This window comes from Brienomyrus brachyistius, chromosome 6 (genome assembly GCF_023856365.1).
Source record: "Brienomyrus brachyistius isolate T26 chromosome 6, BBRACH_0.4, whole genome shotgun sequence".
Taxonomy (NCBI): Eukaryota; Metazoa; Chordata; class Actinopteri; order Osteoglossiformes; family Mormyridae; genus Brienomyrus; species Brienomyrus brachyistius.
In genome coordinates, this window is record NC_064538.1 from 6,196,145 (window position 1) to 6,220,987 (window position 24,843).

Below are 24,843 nucleotides of genomic sequence, written 5' to 3' on the forward strand. Positions count from 1 at the left end.
TAACTCAAAGTGAGGGAGAAGAAATAAGAAAAATCACGATTTTGTTCGAACGATGTTTACAAACGCAACACTTAAAAAGCGAAGATAAAATACGGACACGGATACCGCAATCCGGTATTTTCTAGCAAATGAATTACCACAAAATAAAAATTTTAGCAATTGTAGTGTTCACATTGAACCACCTGACCCAAGAACTGTAAACTGGTATCTTAATTGGGTGTATTATAATGTTAATATACGTAACGTTACCCTGCATAAATAGCTGACAAACTCCGTGAAATGCGAACCTTACCCTCGATAGCTGGCTAAGCTACCTTCGGTCAAAACTATTAAGATAAACGTTAACAGGCAATGCTGAGCACATATAAAAACAAAATTACAGTATTTACTATATTAATGACAGCTAATGCATTGCATTTTAAAGAAGTCTGTTATGCTATCAACAATTCCGCTTAAAGTGCTTGGTAAGCAATGAAAATGAGCATGATTCTATGCCTTGAATGTCAAAATTTGGAACTATTCACCGTCCCCATAACCCGGAAGTTGGCTGGAAATTTGTCCGCTTTTTAATTTTTTTTTTAAATAATGGGCCCCTATGGGAGCGTCGCCACTTTTTTTCTGCCCCCTACCCCACCAAAGACAGCATTTCCACAAGAAATTGCATTTATGGGAATTAGATAATATAATTTATCAACATGTCTGATATCTGCATTATAGTGTTTACTTTCTCCTGTATTTTTTTTTTATCAAATACGTGTTTTTATTTGCTTGTACGTATGGATGTGTGTGCGTGTTTGTTTGCTGGCTATATGGATGCTGACTCATCTGTAAACTAAATTTATCTACGGGTACAAATAAAGTAACCTAGCTGAACCTTAGTTTTCAGGATAGACAAAGTTGTCCCCCATCCCTGGCTGTAATTGTCTATTCCCACTATGAGACTTAACACTTCCCAGCTCCCTTTTCACTCTGGAGTCCAGTGGAACTGGTTGTTTCAGACCAACATTACACACCCTGTGAAGTATGTGCCTACATGTAGCCATTTGATTTTCGAAACAACGGAACACTTTTAACATAGTGACCCACGCAAAAAAAAAGTTACAATAAATGCACATGGTAATTATTTTTTTGATTAGTATAGAAATTAAAACTGTTGATATACAAATGAACTGGAGCAGACAAACGTGTATCACCATCAAGTTTTAGTTACTCTCACTACTTTCCTGTTTGGTTTGCTACTAGCACTGCTCACTTTCTTAGGGGCCATGATTGCTGTATCACTAAATGTACTGTAGATAAAGCACAAGAAAATGACACGGAACACAGCATTCGCACGTTGATCTCGGTCGAGAGGAACCGCGACACTGACGGCGATTCATAGCCATCTGCATCCCAGTAGGTCTTCGCCTTCAGCTCATCAGAGATGAGGCTCCATCTGTACAAGTTTTAGCATCTCCGTTTTGTTTGGTCATATTCCGAGTTTTCGGTCGAGTTGCGGTGGGATTTTTCAAGTTCAAAATTGTTACAGTTGAACGCAAGAACAGAAGATTTCGGTCGGCTTGTGTAAAATATTTCAAGTTGTCATAAGCAAGCAAAGAAGCAACAGGCATTCACAAAAAAATAACTGATGGTTTTTCAGTAAAATTTTATTTTACAGTGCATGATCAGAAGGCCATGACCCACATAATTTCGATTGTTTCACTTTAAATATTTTCCCCCAGATTACTTAAAAAAATAATGGAGCGATTTACAGATTTTTATCTGAATGAGGACTCTGCAAGTATTTATAAAGGTGCTGTACAATTTATAAACATTTACAACTACCACATCATGTAGAGACCAAAAGGCTTTTCAGTTATAGCAATGCAAGGCCACATTTTTATATACAGACACTGATACGGGATAAAGCTTCAGACATCAGTGCATAAAAGATAGCATATCTTGGAATTTACCAAAAGTGAACTCTCCCCCTAACCAATTACTATCTGCAGTGTCAAAACAATGCACAGAACTACATATTCATGGTAGTGACAAGCAAATTCTGTTTACTCCATTTTACCTTTTACTGCTGTTTACTGGTGGACCCCCCATGTGTGTGTGTGTGTGTGTGATATATATATATATATATATATATATAAAAACTAAGGTTTAGCCCTACGTACAATTCGACAACATTCTCTAGAGCTTGTAGCAAGATAGAAATGTCACACGTCACACCTCTTAGGCAATGAGTGGAATGAAGACAGATTTGCTGAACATCTCAGTTTGTCCCAGGACATCTCAGGTGGTACTGATGGTGCTCCACCAGCAGACTGGCAGGGTTGACGACCCCAGCACTATAGTAGTGGTTTGCAGAATATTTCCTTTGAAAGATCACGTGACCCGTGTGATGTCATCTGAGGAATCCAAAGTATTGTTTAGAAATCTTTCGAATGCACTTCATCATCCTCATCAGTTTCCCACCACTTTTCCCAGTGAGAGCTACAGTAGGATGTACTGGTGAATCGATGCCTACATATATTTAAAGCTTTGCTATGCATGTTTGATTCAGAGCCATATTGCTATGCATCTCATTACATACTGCTGACTGTATGTATTCAAAAATTCATATTGCAGTGTCACATTTCTCTACGTCTAGGAGAATAGAAAAATGATGCTTCTCCAAAGTCGAGACTAACAGGAGACTGCCGTGTGGCTGTGTACAGCTGCCCTTTCTGTATTCAGCAAACATCAACCGCAACAGTCCGTGTAAAAAAAAAAAAAAAACAACCTAGTTTCCCGCTCAAGCTAAAATGATGATGCAATCGACGTCCAACACTTCTGTTGATGTTGGGGACTCCGTCAGTTTGCTTGCTCGTAGAAAAGTTCAGTGAGCAGTTTTCGGCGTAATTGGATTTTATAAATATTGACAAATAAGGTCCATAGTAGTGTAAGGAGACGTGACCGCTATATTAACTGTTGCCAAGAAAATCGGCATTGGCGTTCTGATGCTTGTAAATTAAACACAAAGCCAAGAAAGTACATCCTTTCGCTTTCTTGCCTTAACTGAAATTGATTTCAAACCAATTGCTGGAAAGAGTGACTCGGGCACCATATAGCCAAGTGTTTATCATGCGAAGAGAAGCTGGGCATAATTTCCCTCCACAGGTACATCAGGAAACGTGGCTAAATGATACACACACAATAAAATACAGGTCAAGCTACAGTCGTTTTTCTAAAACCACATACTCATCTGCTTGTAATATATAGTTAAGATATATGCTAACAATATGTAACATTAAAAGTAGGGAGGACGTTTTATGAATTTGGAATAAACTGCTGGACACTACGTTAAATATGGAATGGCTCAGTATGGATACATAGGTTTCTATATTCTTTTCAATATTTATTTCAATAAGTTATATGCTTTATTATAAACATACAAGTAGTAAACAATATACTTAAGCACAAGTGTCTGGTCTCTTTAAAAATAGATGCATATCAAGCTATGATTCAAAAATAATCCTAAATCCACTGCAAAGCTTATGATTACATAATCTGGACTCTACACACAATGTGTACATGTTCTGTCAGCATCCCAAAAAGATCTTTAGATAAGAGCAAATACAAAAGAAAAAACAAAAAAATGGGACTTCCTTTGTGTGTAGAACAAATGTTCTAGGAGACAAGTCTCTGTAAATACAAGTAACGTAACCAAGATGTGTGTAAAGATCTGCCATGTGAATGCCTATCTGCAAGTCTTCAGACAGGAATAACAGAGGGAGATTGATACCCTTCATGCTGGCGAGTGCAAGAAAACACCTTCCAGTGCTGCATATGAGAAACGACAGTGAGGTACCCCCCCTTCCTCCATCAAAGGGATTGCAAACATTAAGGAACAGACAAAGGTGGGTGGACAAGCCTGGGGGGGGGCACTGCATCATGCCACATGCTTCATCTTTCCCTCCAGCTGCATGATGCAGTGAACACATATCCCATAATGCCATGCAGCCAATCACATTTCAGAGTGGGATGGAACCTTTCCTGAGCTGGGTACTTTCCATGGGCCAGGGGTAATGGATCCTTTCTTGCCACTGGCAGATTCATTGTATTGAGGCTCCAGTGCCAGAATGGTGGATTCCTTCTGCTCCACTGGCCCCTTCCTCCTGGCCTCCCTGCCCTCTCGATCCCTGTCTCTCTCTCTGTCCTTCTCCCTGTGCCCTCTACGACTCGGTGCGCTCTCTTCTCCCACCCCTACCTTTTCTCTTTGCTCTGCCTCCTTTTCCTTTCTACGCGGCTCGACTGTGGGTCCGGCCCCTTCTCCCCAGTTTGAATCCCTCTCCTGTCTGCGTGTAGACTCGTCCTCCTTGACTTTCTTCTCTCTGCTCTCCCCGACAGCATTACTGGGCTGTTGCCCCCCTGCCCTCCTCGGCTGCTCATCATGGGTTTTTGACGGTTGCTTGGCAACACCCTCTTGCTCCTTCCTAGCCAATTTCTTGGGGCTGGAGGGGCGGGGCTCTCTCTGCGTGCGTGTTCTTCCTTCCAGGTTGGGCTCGGTGTCCCTTCGGCTGAGGGACACGGAGGGGTTGACCTTGCTTTCAGTGAGGGCATATGGAGTCCTCTCAGATTTCCGTGTGCTGTGGGTTCGTTCCGGCTGCACTCCGTCACTTTTCTTCACGGGTCTGTCTTTTGAGGAGCCGTTGGAATCCATCTTCCTGTGGAAGGATTTTAGCTCTTGGATCTCAGGACTGGTGGTTGGCTTGGTCTTCTGGGGCTGCTGTCCTTGTGCCACGCCAGCCTGATCTCTGAAAGGGTCAGTGATGTGTCTGCTGCTGTCAAAGCCGTGAGCCCAGGTGGGCCGCGGTTCGGGGCCCCCAAAACGGGAGGCGGCGGTGTCCAATCCGGGGCTCTCCCCTTCTTTGGATGTGATGGACGTGGGGACACTGAAAGAGCCTTCAGGAGCGGAGAAGGAGTTTGAGAATGGGGAAGTGGAAAATGGGAGTTCATCTGAGGCTGATCTCCTCAGAAAACCGCTGGATGCAACATTCATTTTATCCCTTGTACCTGCAGCAAAATAAAAGCAGAAAAGAACAGGTGTAACAGCATGATTTATGTCTCATTGTTGAGAAGATAAAGCCTACAGAAGTACTTGTGTATCAAGTGAAATTCTAATACAGAAAGCAATCACCCACCCTCTAATTATGCCGTGACTTTTGAATGGGAAATTCTTAATTTAGGAATATTTAAGCTGTTTCAGCATCTTGGCCGTGACACGTCTCATTGAAGAGATTTAATGAGCAAAAATATTGGACTCGGTACAAAATAAATCTGTTTCATAAGCAGTCGGTTAACCCCGGTGCTTTTTTCATCCGGCCGCTTTCAGATAAGATTTAAATAATATGCGGCGTGCAATAATGGTGGCGGATACTGCTGTGAAAGACGCATTAGTGTAGCCCGTCCCCGGTGATGAAATGCGCAGGATCCCCCAGGCCTGAGAAATGTCAGGCATCCGACCATAGCTGAGCAAAGACGCCACACAATGCTGGAGTGTGAAATTGAATGTGGGCTCCAGGTTCTCTCATTTTTGGGGATATCCGCCATGGAAATACAATTCCGACTTATTTCTGGAAGCTAAACGCATTTCTCAACCAGAGCGCCGCTGTCTGAACCAATGCCTAATCAGTCAGCTTTGGCTACTGTCAGCGTGGCTAACTGACGAAATCGCATACACCTACACTCAGAGGTCACTTTATTAGGTATACCTGTCTGCATCGCAAACAGCCTGCTCTTAAAAACAGCAGATCACGTGACTGCAAGTGAATATATGAAGCATGTAGACAGCGACAAAATGACAAGTCACTGGGTCAGTTTTTAATTGAAGTGTGATTTTTGGTGTCACACTTGACGGTTCCCATGTCGTAGAAGCATCCACCCTTCCTGAACTAAAGTGTACAAAGAGTTTACAAAGAGTGCTATAATAAACATGCCCCATCTAGTCAGAGGCAGCTCTGTGGGCGAAAATGTCTTGTTAATGAGAGAGATCAGAGGAGACTGCCAGACTCATTAAAGTTAACAAGGAGACCAAAAATGCAAACGTAACAGCTTAGTACAGTAGCGGTGTGCAGAAGTGCTTTTGGAGAAACCTAACTTGTCAGCAGTGGTTCTGAAGACAATCAAGGGTCCAAACTGGTACAGTACTACAGTGATTCCCAACCGGGGGTACGCGTACCCCTAGTGGTACGCGAGCACATTACAGGGGGTACGTGGAAAAAATTTTTATATTTAATTTCCCTGATGATGGGTAAATATTATCAGCCATTCCATTAGCTGTGCCCTGGTATAGAAAGAAAATCTATCTGGGATGTGTTGCTTAATGAATAACAAACCCAGCTTTTATCAATGAAAAGAGCAAAAAAAGACATAAACTATTGAATCATCAACACATTTGACAAAGGGGGTACTTGTGGTATGAGAAAATCTCTCAGGGGGTACACAATTCAAAAAAGGTTGGGAAACGCTGCAGTACTACACAGGGAAATCCAATTAGGTGGCCACTGAGTGTATATACGCAGACATGTTAGCGTGAGGAGATCTGCTCTTTATAATTCCAGCCGCCAACGAGAGCCTCAAACCCAGACATTCATGGTAAGATACAGATTCCACAAGTCGACGGAACGAATCCGACTAAATTGCACCTGTAATGCTTTATCCATATTTACTACTTTTTGGGAAGTGAGAGCATTTAAAAATGAGGAAAATACTGGAGAGAAGCACAACTGAGAACATGGCGGTGCACCACAGCAGAAGAGGAGGAGGAGGAGGAGGAGGAGGAGGAGGAAGACATTTACCAAGGTGGTTAATAAGAACAGACCGAGAAATGAAGAGAAGCTCTTTAGTGGTGTTCTGGTTTCATGTAGAAGGACAGGGTGGAAGAGTTCAGACCTGGGGGGAGAAGCAGAGGGTGAAGGAAGCATGGAGAGAGAGTGGATGACAGACTCCCATACCGATACTGCCTGCTACACGAGAACTAAAAAGAGACATACATCTAGAGACGGGAAGCCAGCCGAACACTGCCCAGCTGCGCGCCCTGTGTCACAGTTCTTTCTATATGTGAAAATTCACACTGTGAGCGCCGTACGGGTCTGTCAGCAGAAAACCAGACCCAAACTTCCCACTCCCAAATAACCTCCACTTAACTACTGCCGAACATTCCCCACATTCATACTCCATAGTTGGAGTGTCCGGGTTACTCACTGTGGTCTGGAATGAGGCCCAGGCCTGGCCTCAGGAGCAGCTGTACTTTGTTCCCCCCGGCCTGGATGAGTTCGATGGCCCGCGTGTGGGTGATGCCCTGCGTAGGCTCCCCATTGATCTCCACTATCTGGTCCCCCACCTGCCAGAGCACAGAAAATTAGGACGAGTTCAAGTGAAGCCGCAGAACGGCTCGGTGAATGAGAAGCGTGTCGCAAGTCTCTAAAAAAAAGTCAATCATCATGCTTGTAAGGATATAGGATTCAAAGGTTTTATTGCAATTGTGTTAGACTCAAGATTATACTGGATTCCAAAGCCAACAACGGAAATATGTAGTAATTAAAATATAAAAGATGTATGCAACATACACACAAAATAAAATACTGAGGTAGTCAAACCATAAGAGAGAGAAACTGTAAGAAGACAGACTGTGTAACAACAAAGTGCAGGAGTGACGAATGACCATTATTGCAGGTTATTACTCACATCTTCATTTGCACAATGAATAGTGATTTCTGCTCCATTATTGTACTATTTACATGAGATGTATCCTTCTTTGGTTTTACTGGTGTGAGATGGGCCTTGGGAAGAAACTGCTGCTGAACTGGCTTGTGTGGGGAGCAGTACCACGTATTGTGTGGGGAGCAGTACCACGTATTGTGTGGGGAGCAGTACCACGTATTGTGTGGGGAGCAGTACCACTACTTAGATCTGACTACTCTAATACGCTACGGCATAATGCGTCTTGAGACTCACATGAATCCTGCCGTCCTTCAGCGCCGGGCCATCCTCCGCCAGCCGTAGGATGAACAGCCCCATGTTGTACTCCTTCCCTCCACGCAGACTGAAGCCAAATCCACGCATTCCCCTCTCCAGCTCTACCTGACAGCATCCCTGTACCATACATGGAGGCAAGGCATTGGGGGGGGGGGCAGATCAGCTCCTTCTCTGAGGTCAGGTGGATGGCTTTACCCCAACAAGAGAGTCCAGGGGCTGGAGGCTTCTGCAATGAATGGTACGTCACCTGCTTGAGGGATGCGGTTGTCATGGTGCCCTGCTCGCCGAGAGGAAGCGTCTTGTACTCGGCGCGGGCAGCTCCCTCCTTTTTCTCGTCGGCGTCCATGCCAAACCTAAACCGTGAGCAGCACGTGGACATAGCGATCAGGATGATGCGCCTCTTCAATCCAGGATGTTACGAAGAACAGACTTAACTGCTCTATAACACCGAGGGCTCATTTTACAGATTTAGCTTCAGCTAAGCTCATGCCACCACAAGGAACGTTCAAGCTGGACTACAATCCAGCTTACTGCTGATTTAGGGAGACTGGTAACCTGCGCCATGCTTTTGTGTGCATGGAGTTTAAAAAAGGGGGGGCTGACTTCTCAAGAAGAGCAGACAAAGTGTTTAAAGTCCATCCTGACACCCGCCTCCAAGACGGGATAATGGAGGGGAATCATTCTTGCTGTAATGGATTAAAAAGCTGACACAGGTAATCTCATTTAATGCCGAAGTGGAAAACTCACAATCTCACCACCCTCCATTAATCATAACCCGCAGGCCTTCGACACTGCCCAGCCCCCCCCCCCCCCCCCGCCGCCGCCAACGGAGTGCCATGTGAGCAGCTTACAAAGCGTCTAACGACGCGATTATGCGGGCACTTGGCCAGCAGTGGCGTGGGGGTGCCACAGACTCATCACATCACAGTCCGAGCCGCCGGCTTCCCTGCGGTACCTGTCGTCCAGACCGGTGGGCAGCTGCCCTGTGGCTCGATGCTGCAGCGCTGGGCTCTGCTTGGCTGAGCTGGTTCCCGAAGGGGGTCCACTGTGTTCTGGAATGGCAGAGAATATTAGAAAACGTCTGGAAAATAACTGATCATCCAGCATGCTGATAAGCAGGAACACAGGCTTCCGGGGGGGGTGGGGGAACAGAGCCATTTTCAGTCTATCCAAGGAGGTGACTCAGGTTTTGCAGTTAATATAGTTCATTTTCCATATTCCAATTAAGAATCAGAATATGTTTACATGCCCCCAGACCCTAATACCCAACCCAGCCTCCCACTGTGTCTATTCCACGCCCTCTTGGTTTTTCAACATCTCCTTCCCCCTGCTGACGTGGAAACAGCGGTCTTCAGCTTTCGTTCCTCCTTGGTGTTCTGTTAATTCCAAACATAGTCCCCGGGTTCCTCCTCCCAAACCCCCGTGTCACACTGCTCTGTTCACTGTCCAGCCTCGAGTAAGTATTACAGCAGCTTTACCAGCGAAACTTGGCATTTTCCGAGAGCATCATTTAAATTAACGAATGTTATGGGAACCTCTTGCTTATTCTGAAATAAGACAACCCTCTGACATGCTCCTTGGGCTCTTACAATTACGTATGCATTTCCTAACTCTAAACCCCATGCCTCCCCCCATGACCTGTCCGCCCACCAATCCTTTGAAAGCAGACATGTTGTAACCTCTGCTGCGACTTACCATCTTCTGGCACCACAGTGAGTGTGACGGTATTGCCAGCATCCTTGATGAGCTGCACAATGTCATTATGTGCCAGCTCCACGATGGACTGACCGTTGACTGCAGAGATCCGGTCGCCCACCTTAAGCTGGCCGCAGCGGTCGGTAGGGCTCCCCTGGATGATTCGGCCGATCTTGTGAGGTATCACTGCACGGGAAAGGAGACAAGGGGAGGAGGATGAAAACTGCTCTGATGCCAGCCTGCTGTGTACCACCCATGATCTGGATGAAGCCTTTCTGAAAATAGTCATTGAAATTCCAGTTCCATGGCTTTACACCCTATGTCTACCTGATATATCAGCATTTTCTTCATAACAGTCCACACTGGGAGCATCTTTGTCACATTTGTGAGTTAACCACCTCCTTGAATCAGTGAAGAGTTGGTCGGTATGCGTCTGTGGTCTACTGGACTGTAAGCATGCCTCTTGTCCTACAATGTGTATAGTGCCTGACTGGCTAGCTTCCTCGCTGGAGAAGGTGCTGACTCATCTATGAACCCAGGCCAGAGAGATCTGCAGTAGCCTTGTTGCTACCAAGAGCCTCGGCATGCTAGGAGCGGGGCACACAGCCAACACTGTGCGGCTGGGATCAGAAGAGGCATTTAACACAGTGAGGCACAGATAATCCTACACAGGGCAGAACAGTTACAGGGTTGGTGGGGGGGCATCACTAGAAGCAGGTGCCCACCCACCTCCTGGAGGTGGCTTGTTCTTGGAGGTAAGGATGACAAAGCCGAAGCCTTCGTTGTCCTTCCGCTGCAGTGTGATGTCGTAGGACTCATGCGACCCGGGGCTGGGCATTTCGACGCGGGTCTGCTTGGGAGACCCCTCCACCAGCATGGGGATCGGCTGCTGCTGGCTACTGCCCTCCTTCCCTCCTGGGCCGTCTGCCAGAGATCAGCAGAGATGGAATAAACCATTTTCAAGACATGCTGCTAAAACACTTAAATCACATTAAAAATAACCAATTCCAGAATTGCTTTGAAATATCGATATTTTTTGTTCTCATGTACTGGTAAAAGAGACACAATGCTTTGAGTCTTCAACACATATAGAAAATACTGAAATCAAGAGGACTAATGTGGGATTTATTTCAGCAGGTTATTTTTTTTATGCTTTAGCTCAGTACTAAATTTAGCCAACATCATCCAGCGCTGATCCACTTCTGTAACACTTGGAGTCTCACTCTACCCTGCAGCTGGGTTTGAACTGCAAAGGTGACTCGTTCATGAAACCACCGCTTTCCCACTGCAGATATGAAACAATGGTCCCACAGCAGGGACCAAAAATTGGCCTGGCAGTGATGTTAAAACTGTTGTGTCCCACCTAACACAATTTAGGAAGCAATATATACGTTTTTCTTTTTTTCTGTATGCACCACAAACATCTGCTATATACTGAGCATTTTTAACTGGATTCAGTTTTCGGAGATGCTGTCAGTGGGTGTGCAGAGGTGGAACCTAAGAATTTTTGCTGCTAGTAAACTTGGCTAGTTCAGTAACAAATGTAGTCCAGCATGCATTTTTTGTATTTTTTTTTTTTTTAACCAGCAAGCTAGTGCTCGATTTTTTGTATTCAAAATGACTCATTTCAAGCAAGTGGGCAAGTTTAATTTACAGCCCTTTGGTGTGTCGTAAAAATTCAGAAGCAATATCTGTGGCCCATACTTAGATTCTAAAGCCACCCTCTGAGGTCCCTACCCAGATTCCGAAGGCATCCATTGAGACCCTTAACCACATTCCAAGGGCCTCCTTTGAGGTCCCTACACAGATTCCAAAGGCATCCATTGAGATTCCTAACCATATTCCAAAGGCATCCATTGAGATTCCTAACCAGATTCCAAAGGCATCCATTGAGATCCATAACCACATTCCAAGGGCCTTCTTTGAGGTCCCTACACAGATTCCAAAGGCATCCATTGAGATTCCTAACCAGATTCCAAAGGCATCCATTGAGATTCCTAACCAGATTCCAAAGGCATCCATTGAGATTCCTAACCAGATTCCAAAGGCATCCATTGAGATTCCTAACCAAATTCCAAAGGCATCCATTGAGATCCCTCACCAGATTCCAAGGGCCTCCTTTGAGGTCCCTACACAGATTTCAAAGGCATCCATTCAGATTCCTAACCAGATTCCAAAGGCATCCATTGAGATTCCTAACCAGATTCCAAAGGCATCCATTGAGATTCCTAACCAGATTCCAAAGGCATCCATTGAGATTCCTAACCATATTCCGAAGGCATCCATTGAGATCCATAACCACATTCCAAGGGCCTCCTTTGAGGTCCCTACACAGATTCCAAAGGTCTCCTTTAAGAGTCTTATACGGACTCCCCCATCCACTTTCCCACACATGCATAAGTCTTTGAACCTGTCTACTGACCTGTGTAGACCACCTTTCGGCGGACAGTCAACATGACTTGTCCATTGCGTGCGGCATTGGTCATAAGCTCCAGCACCTGCTTGTGGGACTTGCCCTTCACTGGCACACCATCAATGCACAGTAGCTCGTCGCCTGCCCTCAGGCGGCCGTCCTTCTCAGCAGCGCCCAGGGGCACGATGGCACCGATGTACACCTGCAGGAACAAGGCGCAAGGTTCAAGAAATAGCCAATCACCGCTTAGCACAGAGTGCAGGTGCTACTCCCGTCGCAACTGGAATTCAGACAACTAACTAACATATACGGACTATAAAGTATCCCGCAAAAGTTCTGCCAACTAACAACTCAACTGGAGAATTGTGGTGCTTATTCATACAATGATTCAATGGGCAGTGAGGTCTACATTCATCAGAACCAGAGGACACTTACAGGTTGGTCAGGACCTTCCCCACCCAGAACTCGAAACCCGAAGCCCGATTCTTGATTCCTCTTGATGAAAACGTCCAGGTCCCTCGTGTTGGGAGCTTTGGCAGAGATATTTGGAAGGTCAGACAAATGAAAAAGCGACAGCTCTGCTAAATGCTAAAATATCTAATAATCATTTAATGATAGTTATCAGCAGCTATTAGATGAAGTGAAACCCATAATCTTCCCAGTGGACTTTATGTTCCGTTAATCTCTTCGATAGATTGGTTTTTCCCAAATGAGGTTTATTTTACTCACGTTTGCTCTCCAGTATGGCCTTGGACTTCAGGTAGACCTCAGAGGGGTCCAGCTTGGGTGAGTTGGAGCGGAGGATGTTAGGGGGGAAGGGCAAGGGTTGGGGAGGGGCCTCTGTAGGTGCCAGCGTCTCTGTGCTGGTGGTCACATCTGTTTTTGGTGCAGCGGGGACAGTCCCCTGCAACAAGCCAAAAATAACAGCCAAAGTGGAGAGAGTAAAGTCAATAAATCAATTAAGCTAAGCAGATTCTCTTTCTGGATGTAGGACTCTAAGGTGTATGTCAGTGTAAGCGGGAGCTGGTTTAATCAGTCTGGTCACAATGTCTGGGGGGTTGTTGGCCCAATGACCTCAAAAAAAAAATCACCCAATTCCAAATTCACCACACTTCCCATTTCAGGGGGTTCATGACAGTTCGCAGGGAACTGCTGACTTAGGAGAGTGCGGGACGAAGGTTATCTGACATGCTGGGGATGGAAAGCAGCAAAGTAACTATGTGCCAGGACCCGATAAACCAGCTTCCCTTCAAGCAGAACGGCAGCATCTAACATCCCTGCCTGAATAATGCAGGTCACTAACACGCCTGCGTTTCTGGAAATGAGAGCGATTCAGCCTTCAATTATTAACCTCATGTCTCGTCTTGAAAGCTTGGCGTTCCCAGCATTGGAACACCCCCCCACCCCCCCCCCCCCCCTCCCCCCACCCCCACCACCCGAGACGTTCCTTTTGTTCGACTAAAAACTTAAAACTTTTTTTTTTTTTTTAAACTTACAGGTTTGAGAGACTTCACAGGAGACGTTTGACCTACGGGCAGGTGAAGAGTGGGGGAGGGGGGCAGAGGGGGGGGGGGGGGAGAAACAGTCAGGAAGGGCAATTTACTAAAACAGCACTGAAGTAATTTGAATAGGCTGCTTCTTGTCCCAGGCTGTGCACACAGAAACTAGCATATTATGAAATGCTTAGTCAGGGACAGAGCAAGTCAATAACCAGTAGGTTCAAATCAATTTTTCTCTATGCTTACTCCACATGCTTTAAATGCTGGACAGGAGGGTCTCTAAGTTATTGCAATCACGTCCAAAGCGCCTGAGCCTCAGTTGCGGGACTGACCACTAGGTGGCACTACATGCCAAACAGACTATGGGAAATGTGTTGGCCGGGATATCACATTCAGCGCAGCATACGCCGTGCCACCGCAGAGTAATATGATTTGCAGAAAGCCAGTAAAGGGGTTACACTTTTATGAGGAGGTTTGTGTTTGTGCACCTGACTGGAATGAAGAGAATGGATGAGGGGCTAATGGCATCCAGCACAGGGGTTTGTAATTTGTGCTTCACCTGGCAGTCCTGATGTACACACTTACGGAAGGGAGAAGAGTGTCTGTCTTTTGGGAGTGCACATTTAAACAAAAACAAAAACACAAATCCACCTTTGCCCTCACAGTGTGGAACCCCCTAAGGTCACCGACCCATTCTGTAGAAAGCTCCAGGAATAAGCTCTCTCTCCTCATGGAGAAAATGACACATGACTGAAAAGTAACCACGCTTACTGATCCATCGCTCTAAAAGAGAGGTAAGGCATGTGTGCAGCAGAAGAAACCCAGATTATATACAAACAATCAACAGTGATACTGACCGCATGGTGCATCAGCTCAGTAAATGTGAAGATGAGACCCCCCCCTCTTGCTGTTCTCAAATAGGCTACACTGTAATCCCAGGAATCAAAGGTGAGATGAACTTTCACCTCTAATATCTAGCTGGAAAATGCACGGGCATGCAGAGTGCACAAGGACATGATATACCATTCCTTATAAGACTCACTAGAGACTGTGGTAAACAATGACTGGGAGAGTGCGAGGGAATTCTGAAACATCTGTGGGAGGTGTCTGTACAGCCTGTGACAAAGGGACACCACCAATAACATTGGAAGTGGGCTGTAGAGGGAGTGATTCCTGGAATTTGGAAATCCCTGCTGGCCTTTATCACAACGTGGCAAATATGAGAATGAACCACATGGCAAGCAAACACTGAAAAGTAACGCCTTCACAGAGGTAGGGCCCTTAGTCTGAGGAGACCTTCCTGGTGCTGTTCTCCAAGGGGAGAACATTCCAGGCAGGATGAAGGCCCAGATATTCCCTGCTGTCTCCACCTTAAGTCATTCATGGTAGCCCATAGCCAACATGTGTTTTTTTTCCCTGATCTTGGAAGAACTGCAGAAGTAGGTGATAAAAGTTGACATTGTGTACAGTGCAGTGTGGAATGATCCCATTTGGTTTGTTGACCCCATTGCATGTAACACAGGGAGCAGGACATCTGTCCTCCCTAAAAATATCAGCCAGCATTTATCACTTTGAAGACATTCCCTAAGCTAATTGATTTACCAGGAGTTTGACAGTGTCCACCCCCAGAAATACTGCTCTGAAGGTACTGCCTGAAAAGTCCCTTATTAATCCTCTTTCCCCATAAGCTCTAGCACCTCATACTGCCCCTCCCCCACCTCTCAGCCAACCCACTGCAGGTTTGTGTTTCCATTGGTGGTGCAACAGACTCGTTCTCACCTCCTCGCAGCACCAGCACATTGACCTCGCTGCCCACCGGCAGGTCCTTCAGGATGTCCACCACCTGTGCGTGGCTCAGCGTCTGCACGTTCTGCCGGTTGATCTCCTTGATGACGTCGCCCTTCAGCAGGCCGCGGCACCACTGCGCGTCCAGGATCATCTTTACCTTCTGACCCAGTGGGCAGTCGGCGATGGCGAAGCCAAATCCGCCTGGGCCCTTCACCAGGGGAACGCTCACCAGCTCCGGCTGCAGCAGAGTCGCGTCGGTCACCTCTGGCTGTCGGCCACCACCCCCCAGGCCCCCCGGGCCCGTCGTCACGTAGGGCACATCCTGGGAGCCATTCACGTGGGACATGCCCGCCACCTCGCTGCCCGCCTCGTCGCTGCCGTTGGTGTCCTCGGGCAGTGGGTATCCCCGGCACAGAACCATGTCCACATACTGGTTCACCGGGACGGACTGGAACATCTGCACCACCTCGGCGTGGGTCTTACCCAGGACGCACGTCCCATTAATGTCCACGATCACGTCTCCTGGGGGAGAAGGACGCCCGTGAAGGCCAGCAAAGATCAACATGGCTGCCGCCAAGTACAAACTGTACAACCATCCTGTGAACGAAAGGGCTCGTTGCATCTAATGAGGGGGTGTCTGGCTCAGAGGGTGGGGACGCCTGTGATTGGAAGGTCACTGTTTCAAGTCCCTTAAACCACAGTTGCTCCAGGGACTGTCTCAAAAATATATTTTGCTTTTGATAAAAGCTAAAAAAAAAAGTAACATAAATGTAATCAGTTTTTAAGAAAGATGCAAATCTACACGTATTAATATTTAGGCAGCAAGACACGTTTAGGTTCCGTCCTTCATCAGCTGTACAAATGCACCTGCCTGTCCGGCCCGGCCGCCGTCCTTACAAATGCGATACAGCAGCCGACGGCTCCCTCGGTCACCGTGCCGCGCGATGCGAATGGGGCGGTCAGGCCGCAGTCAGACTACTAGTCGGGTACGGCGGTCGAGGGATTCAATTATAGAGCATCAGAGTGGTGGGTTTACAGGCTTCCTCAGAGGAATGGGACTGCGATGCTCTAATCAGACGCCAGTGCTTTGGACAGGATCAGATGGAGGCTGCTGCCAGCTCAGCAAATGAGTGATGAGAGCTAATGAGGGCCAAAGAGTGCAATGGAATATGGGAAGAGTGCTCTCATCCATTTCCTCCCTTGACTTCCCCACTTTGCCTGCAGATCAGCAGAATCTGCTACAAGGATGCCCACCCTCCCCCCCCAAGCCAGATTCTTTAACTACAGGTCATGCAGAGTCCCAAGAACTACATGGCTTGAGGGAAGCATTTGCTTTGGGTCCACAGGGCCAATTACAGGCACCAACTGTGAACAAGTACACACCGCAATGGCTTTCTCAATAAAACCGAGAATGCTTCTTTAAGTATAATCACAGAAGGTTCAGTCCTGGGTGGTGAGGGGCTCAGTGGGTTATGTCTCTTCGCCTGTGACCAGATGGTCGCCGGTTCGAGCCCCGGCTTTGGCAGAAGAGTTTCATGTCCGTGGGTCCTTGATCAGGGCCCTTAACCCCCAGCTCCAGGGGCACTGCATGTTAGTGGATCCCATACTGTGACTCCCCAAACCATGGAGAGCAAGATGGGGGCGGCAAAAAGCAGCATTCTGAAGTACTGGTGCAAATGTAAAATAAATTATGTTTGTTTTGTTAATATTGTCTTAATAAGCAAAACAGCTTTAGTCAGCCTTACGCTGGAATTTCAGAAGCGAGCTGCGTGACCTGGCACAGTGCGTATGGGGGGGGGGGCGGGGGGGCAGCACGCTCACCAGATGCAATCTTGTTGTCATGGGCTGCCGGGCCGTCCCGCAGCACGTTCTTCACCTGCAGGAACTCGTCGGGCCGGTCTCCCCCGATGATGGTGAAACCGAATCCCTGGGAGCTCTTCCTGAGGGCGGTGTGGATGATCGCCCCCTGCAGCTGGGAGGGGTCCCGCGTGAAGCCCCGAACACCGCCTTCTTCAGGTCAAAGAGAGGAGGTACAGAGAAATTGGGGGGGGGGGGGGGAAGACGTGTGATTGAACGTAAAGCTGTGATCAAAACGTAAAATCCACTGTCCCGTGGCCACATGGATGGGGGCTGTCGCTCTTCAAGATGCCAGAGCCCCGACCCACAGTCAGCATTCAATTTAGAGTCTGCCAATTTCATATCACGAAAAGAAAGCACAGTTGTCAGTTGAGTCTAACAGGCCCGATGCTGGCAGGAGTACAAAAAAAAATGGAAGAATATCATGCTATTATATCCCAGACTCAATAAAAGCTGCTGGAAAAAAATAAACTCAGCAAAATGTAGGCGCTAATCACACAAGCCACAGTGTGGAGTATCTGGCCAGTGACAGACATACGATCCTGACGCTTGCAGACAGACAGCAGGTACGCGTGACTCCAGAGTGGGATGTGCCCCCCCCCATCATCAGGACCGCAATTTTAAAAGGATGCAGGAAAGCTCGTTCAATCATGGTGCAAAGGGTGAATGTCTGCATGGACGGGCCATACAGGGCTGAAATGGGGGGGCTGCCGTTTGTGTGCGAGTGTGTGTGTCGCTTACGTTTCTCTTCTCATACTTCTGCTGCGGAAAAACAATGTGACAATGCAGAGCAGCCTAAATCAGGAAGAAGTGGGCATGACTGACATTTATTAGGCTGTGATTATTGAGTAATAAAAAGGGCAAGAACGCACATGACCCTGAGCTGGGTTATTATGGCATCGGTGGGGTCGACTGCTGTCAAGCCAACAGCAAAGCATGACAACAATGTGGCCACAAGCCTCCTTAGAAGTAACATGGCAGCAGGATTTACATAATCGCATTGGACTGGTTGATGGACTTGACCATTGATTCTCACCACCACCAACGACCAGGGCCTTTGCTGGTTCTCCCGTCTCAGAGCGATCCTCTGGAAGTGACCACCGTTTCTTCGCAGGGCAGATGAGGGAGGCCATGCCAATGGCAGTGGTGTCTCTGTAGCAGCCTGATTAGCTCGCTGGGACCATTGTCCAGGTGAAGTGCTGCTATGAGATGCCCGGGTGGATTGTTTATGGGAGAGCTTAGCGCTGCCTCCCTGCTGCAGTTAACCACCAAGAGTTTAATTAATAACTCTGGCCAGGAGACAAAATCTGAGCTCACACCTGCACGGCTAATGAAGGGACCCTCATCCTGATTTCACTGGAAGCCGTCACTGTAGCACTTGAGGTCTGAATGTATCCCCCTACGTCATGATTATTGCTTTCTGGATCACTCTGTCCTTCATGGTAAAGGGGGGGGGGGGGGCGGGGGTGCTAAAGGTTTTTGCCAAATCAAAGTCTTCATATGAGAAGGTCATTTAGAGCAGTGGTTCTCAACTGGTTTAGCCTCAAAAGCCACATTTTTCCTTGGTCATTAAGTCAAGACGGCAACTTTTTTTTTCTTTTCTATTTAACCACACAGTCCGTGATCCACTGAAAATGGTTCTGTGACCGACATTTGGATTGCTTCCCCCCCAGTTGAGAAACACGGACACATCTCACCAGACTACTAAAGAAGGCTGTCTGGAAAGCGACCCTAACCCTAACCCCCACCCCTAGGAGAATTCTTCTGATTTCACAGACATGACAGAATCAAAGAGCTGCTCAGGAGCTTGTATCGCATCACATCCACCCCCCACCATCGAAACACTCTCCCGGACAAACGGGTTTCACTCGCCGAGCGCCAACGGCCGTGACACGAGCGGTAAACAGGCTCCGTCTCCGCGTCCAGCTGTCACTACGAGTTACAGCTCGTTCCCAAGGCGTGACCGTAAAATGCGACAGCATGAAGTATGAAACGCGCCTCGCCCTGGGAGACCCCTCTGTTCCGATCAGTCGGTGCATGACGATTAATCAGTGCTTAATGCCGTTAGGTACGTTACGCAGACACCTTCCCTTACACAACGTGCAGTGCAGGAGTATGACATTGCCTTAATGGATGCCTGCCGTGCTCGTGCATGGCCCTCGTACCGAGTGCATTATGAGCCACGACGGCTGCATTTTATGAAGCTCGGTTCCCGAGGGCAATTCTGAGCCCCACTGCGTTGGAAGACGTCAGAATGGCCTGGGAAGAAAGCAGCAGGCTTTCCGTGGAGGCATGTGTCAAGAGCAGAGAGAACGGCAGAGCAGCCCGACAGGCTGGGCCTCTGCTTCTCACCTCAGCGAGCTGCCAGAGCGAAACAGACTTTAGAGAGCAGTCATGCCGGCCCTCCAGAGGGACGGGTCCCGGTTAAACTGGGGGCTGCAAACTCCAGTTTGAGAATTGCTCTGTTTACTCCTGACTGGATAGAGACGTGACACTGCCCCACCTCTGGCATAAAAATTTGGCCTAATACGTCCGCACTCTCAGAAAGGGCAATAACTGGACACGTCTTTACAGGCGAACTGTCCAAATCGCTGACATCTAAAGGAAACTGACATCTGATTGGTGCTTTCCCAACCAAACTGGCTATTAAAGCAAAGAGATGATTGGACAGGAAGGTGGGGGAGTGGGGCATATAAAAAAAGAGGGGAAAGCAGAGCTGACAGCTACCCAATTAAGCCATTTGACGAAGGTGAAGGTGAACGGGTGAAGACCTTTGAAACAGTGGCCAGATAACCCTCATGCATGCCGGGCTCATAAAAACGTATTCAGCAGTAAGTTATGGGGATTCCAGTCCCTGTGTGAATAACACTGACGCGAGAGGCAGGCGTGCACATTTAAGCATCAGTACTGCAGCCTAGGCTCGGTGCAGTCCAGGCTGTCTGCCATCAGCTGCTATGGCAACGGGGGCATCAAAGAGACGATGCCGAGCTACAGCTCTGACCAGTGCCTGTGAATCACTACCTGCTATGCATTTCCTAGTAAATCCACTTTGCTAGACTTAAAATACTCGGAAGCCAGCCTTTTCTCCTCTTATGAATCATAATATTTATTAAAGCATGGATGGCTCCAGGATTTCTTTTATAGGTGGAGGGTATAAGAGGGGCGATTATTAACACAGTGGAGCCAACCTTCTCTTGAGCCAATGAAATGTTTTAATTGGGTGAGTGAGAAGGGGCGTGGACACTCTGTCGGCCAGTCAGCCTTCAGCTGGAGTCAAAGCCCCTTTAGCCCCACCCCTGTACTGAAGAAATTCAACTCAGACTGCACCCCTTTGTTCATACATAATGAACCCACGGTGGTAAGTAATACTTAGGCAGGGGGATCAGGTTACCTGTGGGAAGAGCGCCCCCCTGCTGGCTGACAGTGGATGCCTCCTGGTTCAGCTTCTTCTTGGCTTCCAGTACTGGGTTTTCAAACTGGGTCTTCTGGTTGATATGGCTGCAAAACAACAGTAAAACTGACTTTGGAGTATCAGGACAAACAAACACACACACACACACACACACACACACAACCTGCTTGGGAGGAAGTCTAATTACTGTCTCTTTTTCCATAGCTTATCCTTATTAGCGGACACCCTGACACCCCAAGTGCATCATCCTTCCGTTCCCATCTGATATCACCATGGATTCCAGAGATGTCACAATAAAATGGAATTTAACCTAAAAAAAAAAAATGGCTCAATGTTTTCAGGAGCCTCGTCCACACTGACATCCCCATCTGAGAGCACATTACACAGTGCAAGACCATAATAGCTCAGGTGTTTGTGGTGAAGTGCCTGTATCTGACGGGGTGTGTTGGTGCCACCCGCAGGGCCCATGCAGGCTCCTGGAGGCCGAAACCCTCCTCGCTTTCCACTCATACAAACGCCTCTGCTTTGCATGCGCAGCCTGCAGTGCGACGCAAGGTCAGGCCTGCGTTTGTCGAAACCGCAGGACCAGGAACACCGCGCTGTCATAATATTGACACAGTAGAATCCACAGCACTGTTCTGTCACATGAGGCGTATGAAGGGGGGGCAGGGATGATATGCGCCGTTCAGTCACACCTGATGCTCATCCTGTCAGTTAATGGTGCGATAATATTTATCAGGATGCAGGAAGACTTCCACAGAGTGCACACTCATTTGCAGCCATGCCATTCCCAGAGATTAATAACGCCGGATTGTGTGTTACTAAGTAATGAAAATGACATCTGCGTGACGTCATCTTGGCATGCTGGCTGTCTGGGGACTGAATGACGATGACTCAGGAGCCACTTAAACATGCGAGGGTCCTGCCAATGAAAAGGGGAGGTATTATGGGAGAGCAATACGCAGGGACGGATTCCGCCTCACGGTCTCCCTTGATAGCCACGGCCGACTCATTGTGATGTAAACAGCCCGTCGTTGGGGCATAATGACTTATTGTGTCGTGCTGTATTCACGCAAAACAAAGCGCTACCCTCTGAAGGATCCCGCGCTCGTCTCAGCGACCCCTTTGCATAAACAGGCCTGATTATTTCCCCAGCGGTGGAGGGCCCACTCCAGAAGCCATCTCCTCATTCTTTGGGGAAAGAATCCTTCCCTTGTCTTCCATCCCACTGGTTTAAGGAGAATAAACTTTCTTCTAAAGGGACGAGAAAAGTTACCCGCCTACCCCCATCAGGCACGCCATACCCCACCGCAACCACAGTGCCACTTTTCAGCAGGAGCCACATTAAGAATGACCTCAGACCACCTTGGGCTCCGGAATTCCCACAGGGGGCAGCATTCAGGTCGCTCGCGGCAACAACACCCTGGCGGCGCTCTGCTAGATCCACGGCGCCGCTCCCAGCGGTCGCGGCTTTGTGACCCGTCAGCCGAACGCCACGATTACCATGCTAACCCGCTGCGCTGGCGGACGCCGCCAGGATCACCTGCAGACAGGCCCGCGCCTCCAGGCAGACACGCACAGGAAAATGAAGAAAATAAACAAGTGGGGTGCACTCACTCCACATAATAGGTTCCGTACTGGGGGTCCTCGATCTTCTCCCAGCCATAAGGCAGCTCTGCGGATAAACAATTCAGAGATTAACACTCGGGTGAGACGGGAGGCAATGCACTGACCCGCCTACAACCCCCCGGCCGGTCCCGACAGCTGTCAGGGCCAAGACACGCTCAAGTCACTGCCGTTTGAATAGTGCTCGTCCTCATAGATGAATGCCCTTTAAGTGTCCAAGGGGGCTGCACTGTCGGGGAGGGGGCCGGGTGGACGGCTTTGCCGGAGGCCCCACTACCCCCCCATTCTGACTATCATTGTGTGATGAGCAAGCAGGGTGGAGAGAGCCCTTCATGCAAGAGGAGGCTCCGAAATTGCCTTCCTGAGGTAGTGCACTGATGAGCTCTCTGCACGCCTTTTAGAATGTATTAGAAACTGGCATCAAACAGTCCACCCCCCCACCACTCGCCCCCCTGGCTGCACTTGGCTGTTTGCTTAGCTCCGCAGACATCTCAGCACCCACAAGTGATACTGGGGCACGCAGGATGAAGGCTGGCAGCTCTCTGTGTGCGCCAAGGGCAGGGAAACAGCTAAGAGCCAGCTTGCGGTCTCACCTCCATCCTCGCACTTCTCGGGGGGTTTGGCCTTCTTAGCAAGTCGGGGGTCCAGCCAGGTGGTGGTCTTGGTGTTGTGACTGGCGAGCAGAGAGTCACGGGGCCCATCAGTCATTCATAGTCCAGAATAACCGTCACTCTCCGTGCCGAACACACCAACAACACAATGCTGCAATTCGGTTTATATAGCGCCTTTCACAAGACAGGGTGTTTGAAATTGACGTGCAGTAATATATAAATAGCATTATTTTACTACATCATTTATACATACAGACAGACAACTTTATCAATCCCCAGAGGGAAAGTAAGTTGTCATAGTGATAATACACGAAAGACCGAAAAAGGTAAGATAGAAAGAATTAAAGTCAGAAGCCAATGGCACAGGGGAATCAAAAACTCCCAACAAGGAGGAAGAAAAAACTTGGGGGTCCAACCCCCCAAGCATGATAACATTATAGAAAATGGGAAAAATTAGCCCCCTTTAATAAAAGCAAGGGGTAAGCTGTGGCCATGGACAAAGCCAGAGTCCATCAATGAGTGAAACGTTGAAAGTCAGACAGCAGCACCAGCATCATGCCATTCCTATCCTTTCCTGCCATCACCCAAGCTAACACCTGAAGGCTAAATAGACACAAAATAAGACAAAGAACATGGTTAAAATACAAGGTGATTATCATACCTGAGGAGCTGAACCGAGCAGCTTTAACAAACCAGCAACATAAAGAGCCGTGCCTCCTCAGATTAACGGCCTGATTAGGAGGAGGCCTCCTGGCTGCCTTGAAATGCTGAAGAGCCTCAGACACAAATATTTGCCAGTCTAAGGCAGATATCTTTATAAAACAAGCAGGCCTCCGGGAAAAGCTATTTACTCAATTGTCCTTCAACCTCTGCAAGAGAAATATTGATTTTTCCTTCCTCTTCCCTCCCCTTTTCTCACTCTCTCTCCTTTCAGAGACGCCACTGGGTTGGTGTTGACGTCACAGATAACAAGGCTTACATCATTATTTATTGCGGGTTGTCTGCGTGTGTGTGTGTGTGTGTGTGTGTGTGTGTGTGTGTGTGTGTGTGTGTGTGTGTGTGTGTGTGAGAACACATATCGCTGAGCTATACAGTTGCATGTCTTTTTCCTATGTAAGACACCCAGTAAACAAAGGTAATCTATGTGTTAAACTATAGAACAATGTCTGTGGAATCAGGTCATACAGCTAAACCCCGGGTGTGTGTAATGTAATACATAATATGTATACATTTATTTCTGAATGCATACCCAGACATATACGTACAGAAGCTGATGAGTATCTGTTTGCGCTTAACAAAGACCAGCTGCAATTATACATCGCTTGCTTTTCTGATCGGACAACCGCAAGTGACATTTCATCACTAGATCTGACAGGTCTTAGACTCCAGTACACCAGAAAATGAAGAGGCATAACCATGGATAAACAGCCCCCCTCCCCCAAACACCTTGCAGTTAGCTGTACTCCCCATAGGCACGTGTGGCCGATGGTGTCTCTCAGCAGGGGTACTCACTCGATGAAGTAGACCATGCCGGTTTCCGTGTAGGCCATCTCCCAGTTCTTGGGAAGCGGCTCCTGGCCTTCGTCCCGGGGCAGAGAGCCCCACGTGCGGAAGTCCATGGTATTGTTGGACTGGCTGTAGCTGGGCACACTCTTCCTCCACTGTGAGCCTTCATCCTGATGTTCTGTGATCCGGGAGGGAGAGGGCGTAGATGAGTGGCTACAGACCCTCCCCATGTCCCACGGCCACAGGATTTACCAGTTGTGACGTGACGGAGGGGGCGGCATGAGGCAAAACTGGACTAGACCAGCTCATCCTTCCGCTTTAGGGGGAGCGGCGCAGCTTGCATGGGTGCATGCTAATTTGCATGCTTATTTGCAGGCCCTGAACAGTCGCCGCTCCGACAGCTGCAGCCTCACTCACAGCCATGGGCTC

General features: G+C 47.9%; 1 protein-coding gene across 2 annotated transcripts in view; it reads right to left on the reverse strand.

Moving 5' to 3' along the window:
* Positions 1 to 1,628: 1,628 nt before the first annotated feature.
* The window catches only part of LOC125745404 (membrane-associated guanylate kinase, WW and PDZ domain-containing protein 3-like), a 35,992-nt gene continuing 12,777 nt past the window's right edge, over positions 1,629 to 24,843 (reverse strand). Inside the window, exons 2-19 of one of the 2 annotated variants that reach the window (XM_049018245.1) lie at positions 24,421 to 24,592; positions 22,891 to 22,970; positions 22,289 to 22,346; positions 20,651 to 20,757; positions 17,224 to 17,412; positions 15,394 to 15,924; positions 13,612 to 13,643; positions 12,845 to 13,019; positions 12,551 to 12,645; positions 12,125 to 12,317; positions 10,432 to 10,626; positions 9,703 to 9,888; positions 8,963 to 9,059; positions 8,255 to 8,360; positions 7,987 to 8,124; positions 7,234 to 7,372; positions 6,828 to 6,921; positions 4,907 to 5,043 (exon numbers count right to left, since the gene is read on the reverse strand). In XM_049018245.1, the coding sequence (XP_048874202.1) occupies positions 6,872 to 6,921; positions 7,234 to 7,372; positions 7,987 to 8,124; positions 8,255 to 8,360; positions 8,963 to 9,059; positions 9,703 to 9,888; positions 10,432 to 10,626; positions 12,125 to 12,317; positions 12,551 to 12,645; positions 12,845 to 13,019; positions 13,612 to 13,643; positions 15,394 to 15,924; positions 17,224 to 17,412; positions 20,651 to 20,757; positions 22,289 to 22,346; positions 22,891 to 22,970; positions 24,421 to 24,592 (2,543 nt within the window). In that variant the 3' untranslated portion in view covers positions 4,907 to 5,043; positions 6,828 to 6,871. Of the gene's footprint in view, positions 5,044 to 6,827; positions 6,922 to 7,233; positions 7,373 to 7,986; positions 8,125 to 8,254; positions 8,361 to 8,962; positions 9,060 to 9,702; positions 9,889 to 10,431; positions 10,627 to 12,124; positions 12,318 to 12,550; positions 12,646 to 12,844; positions 13,020 to 13,611; positions 13,644 to 15,393; positions 15,925 to 17,223; positions 17,413 to 20,650; positions 20,758 to 22,288; positions 22,347 to 22,890; positions 22,971 to 24,420; positions 24,593 to 24,843 lie in introns of both variants that reach the window. The other variant, XM_049018244.1, reaches the window with a different exon arrangement.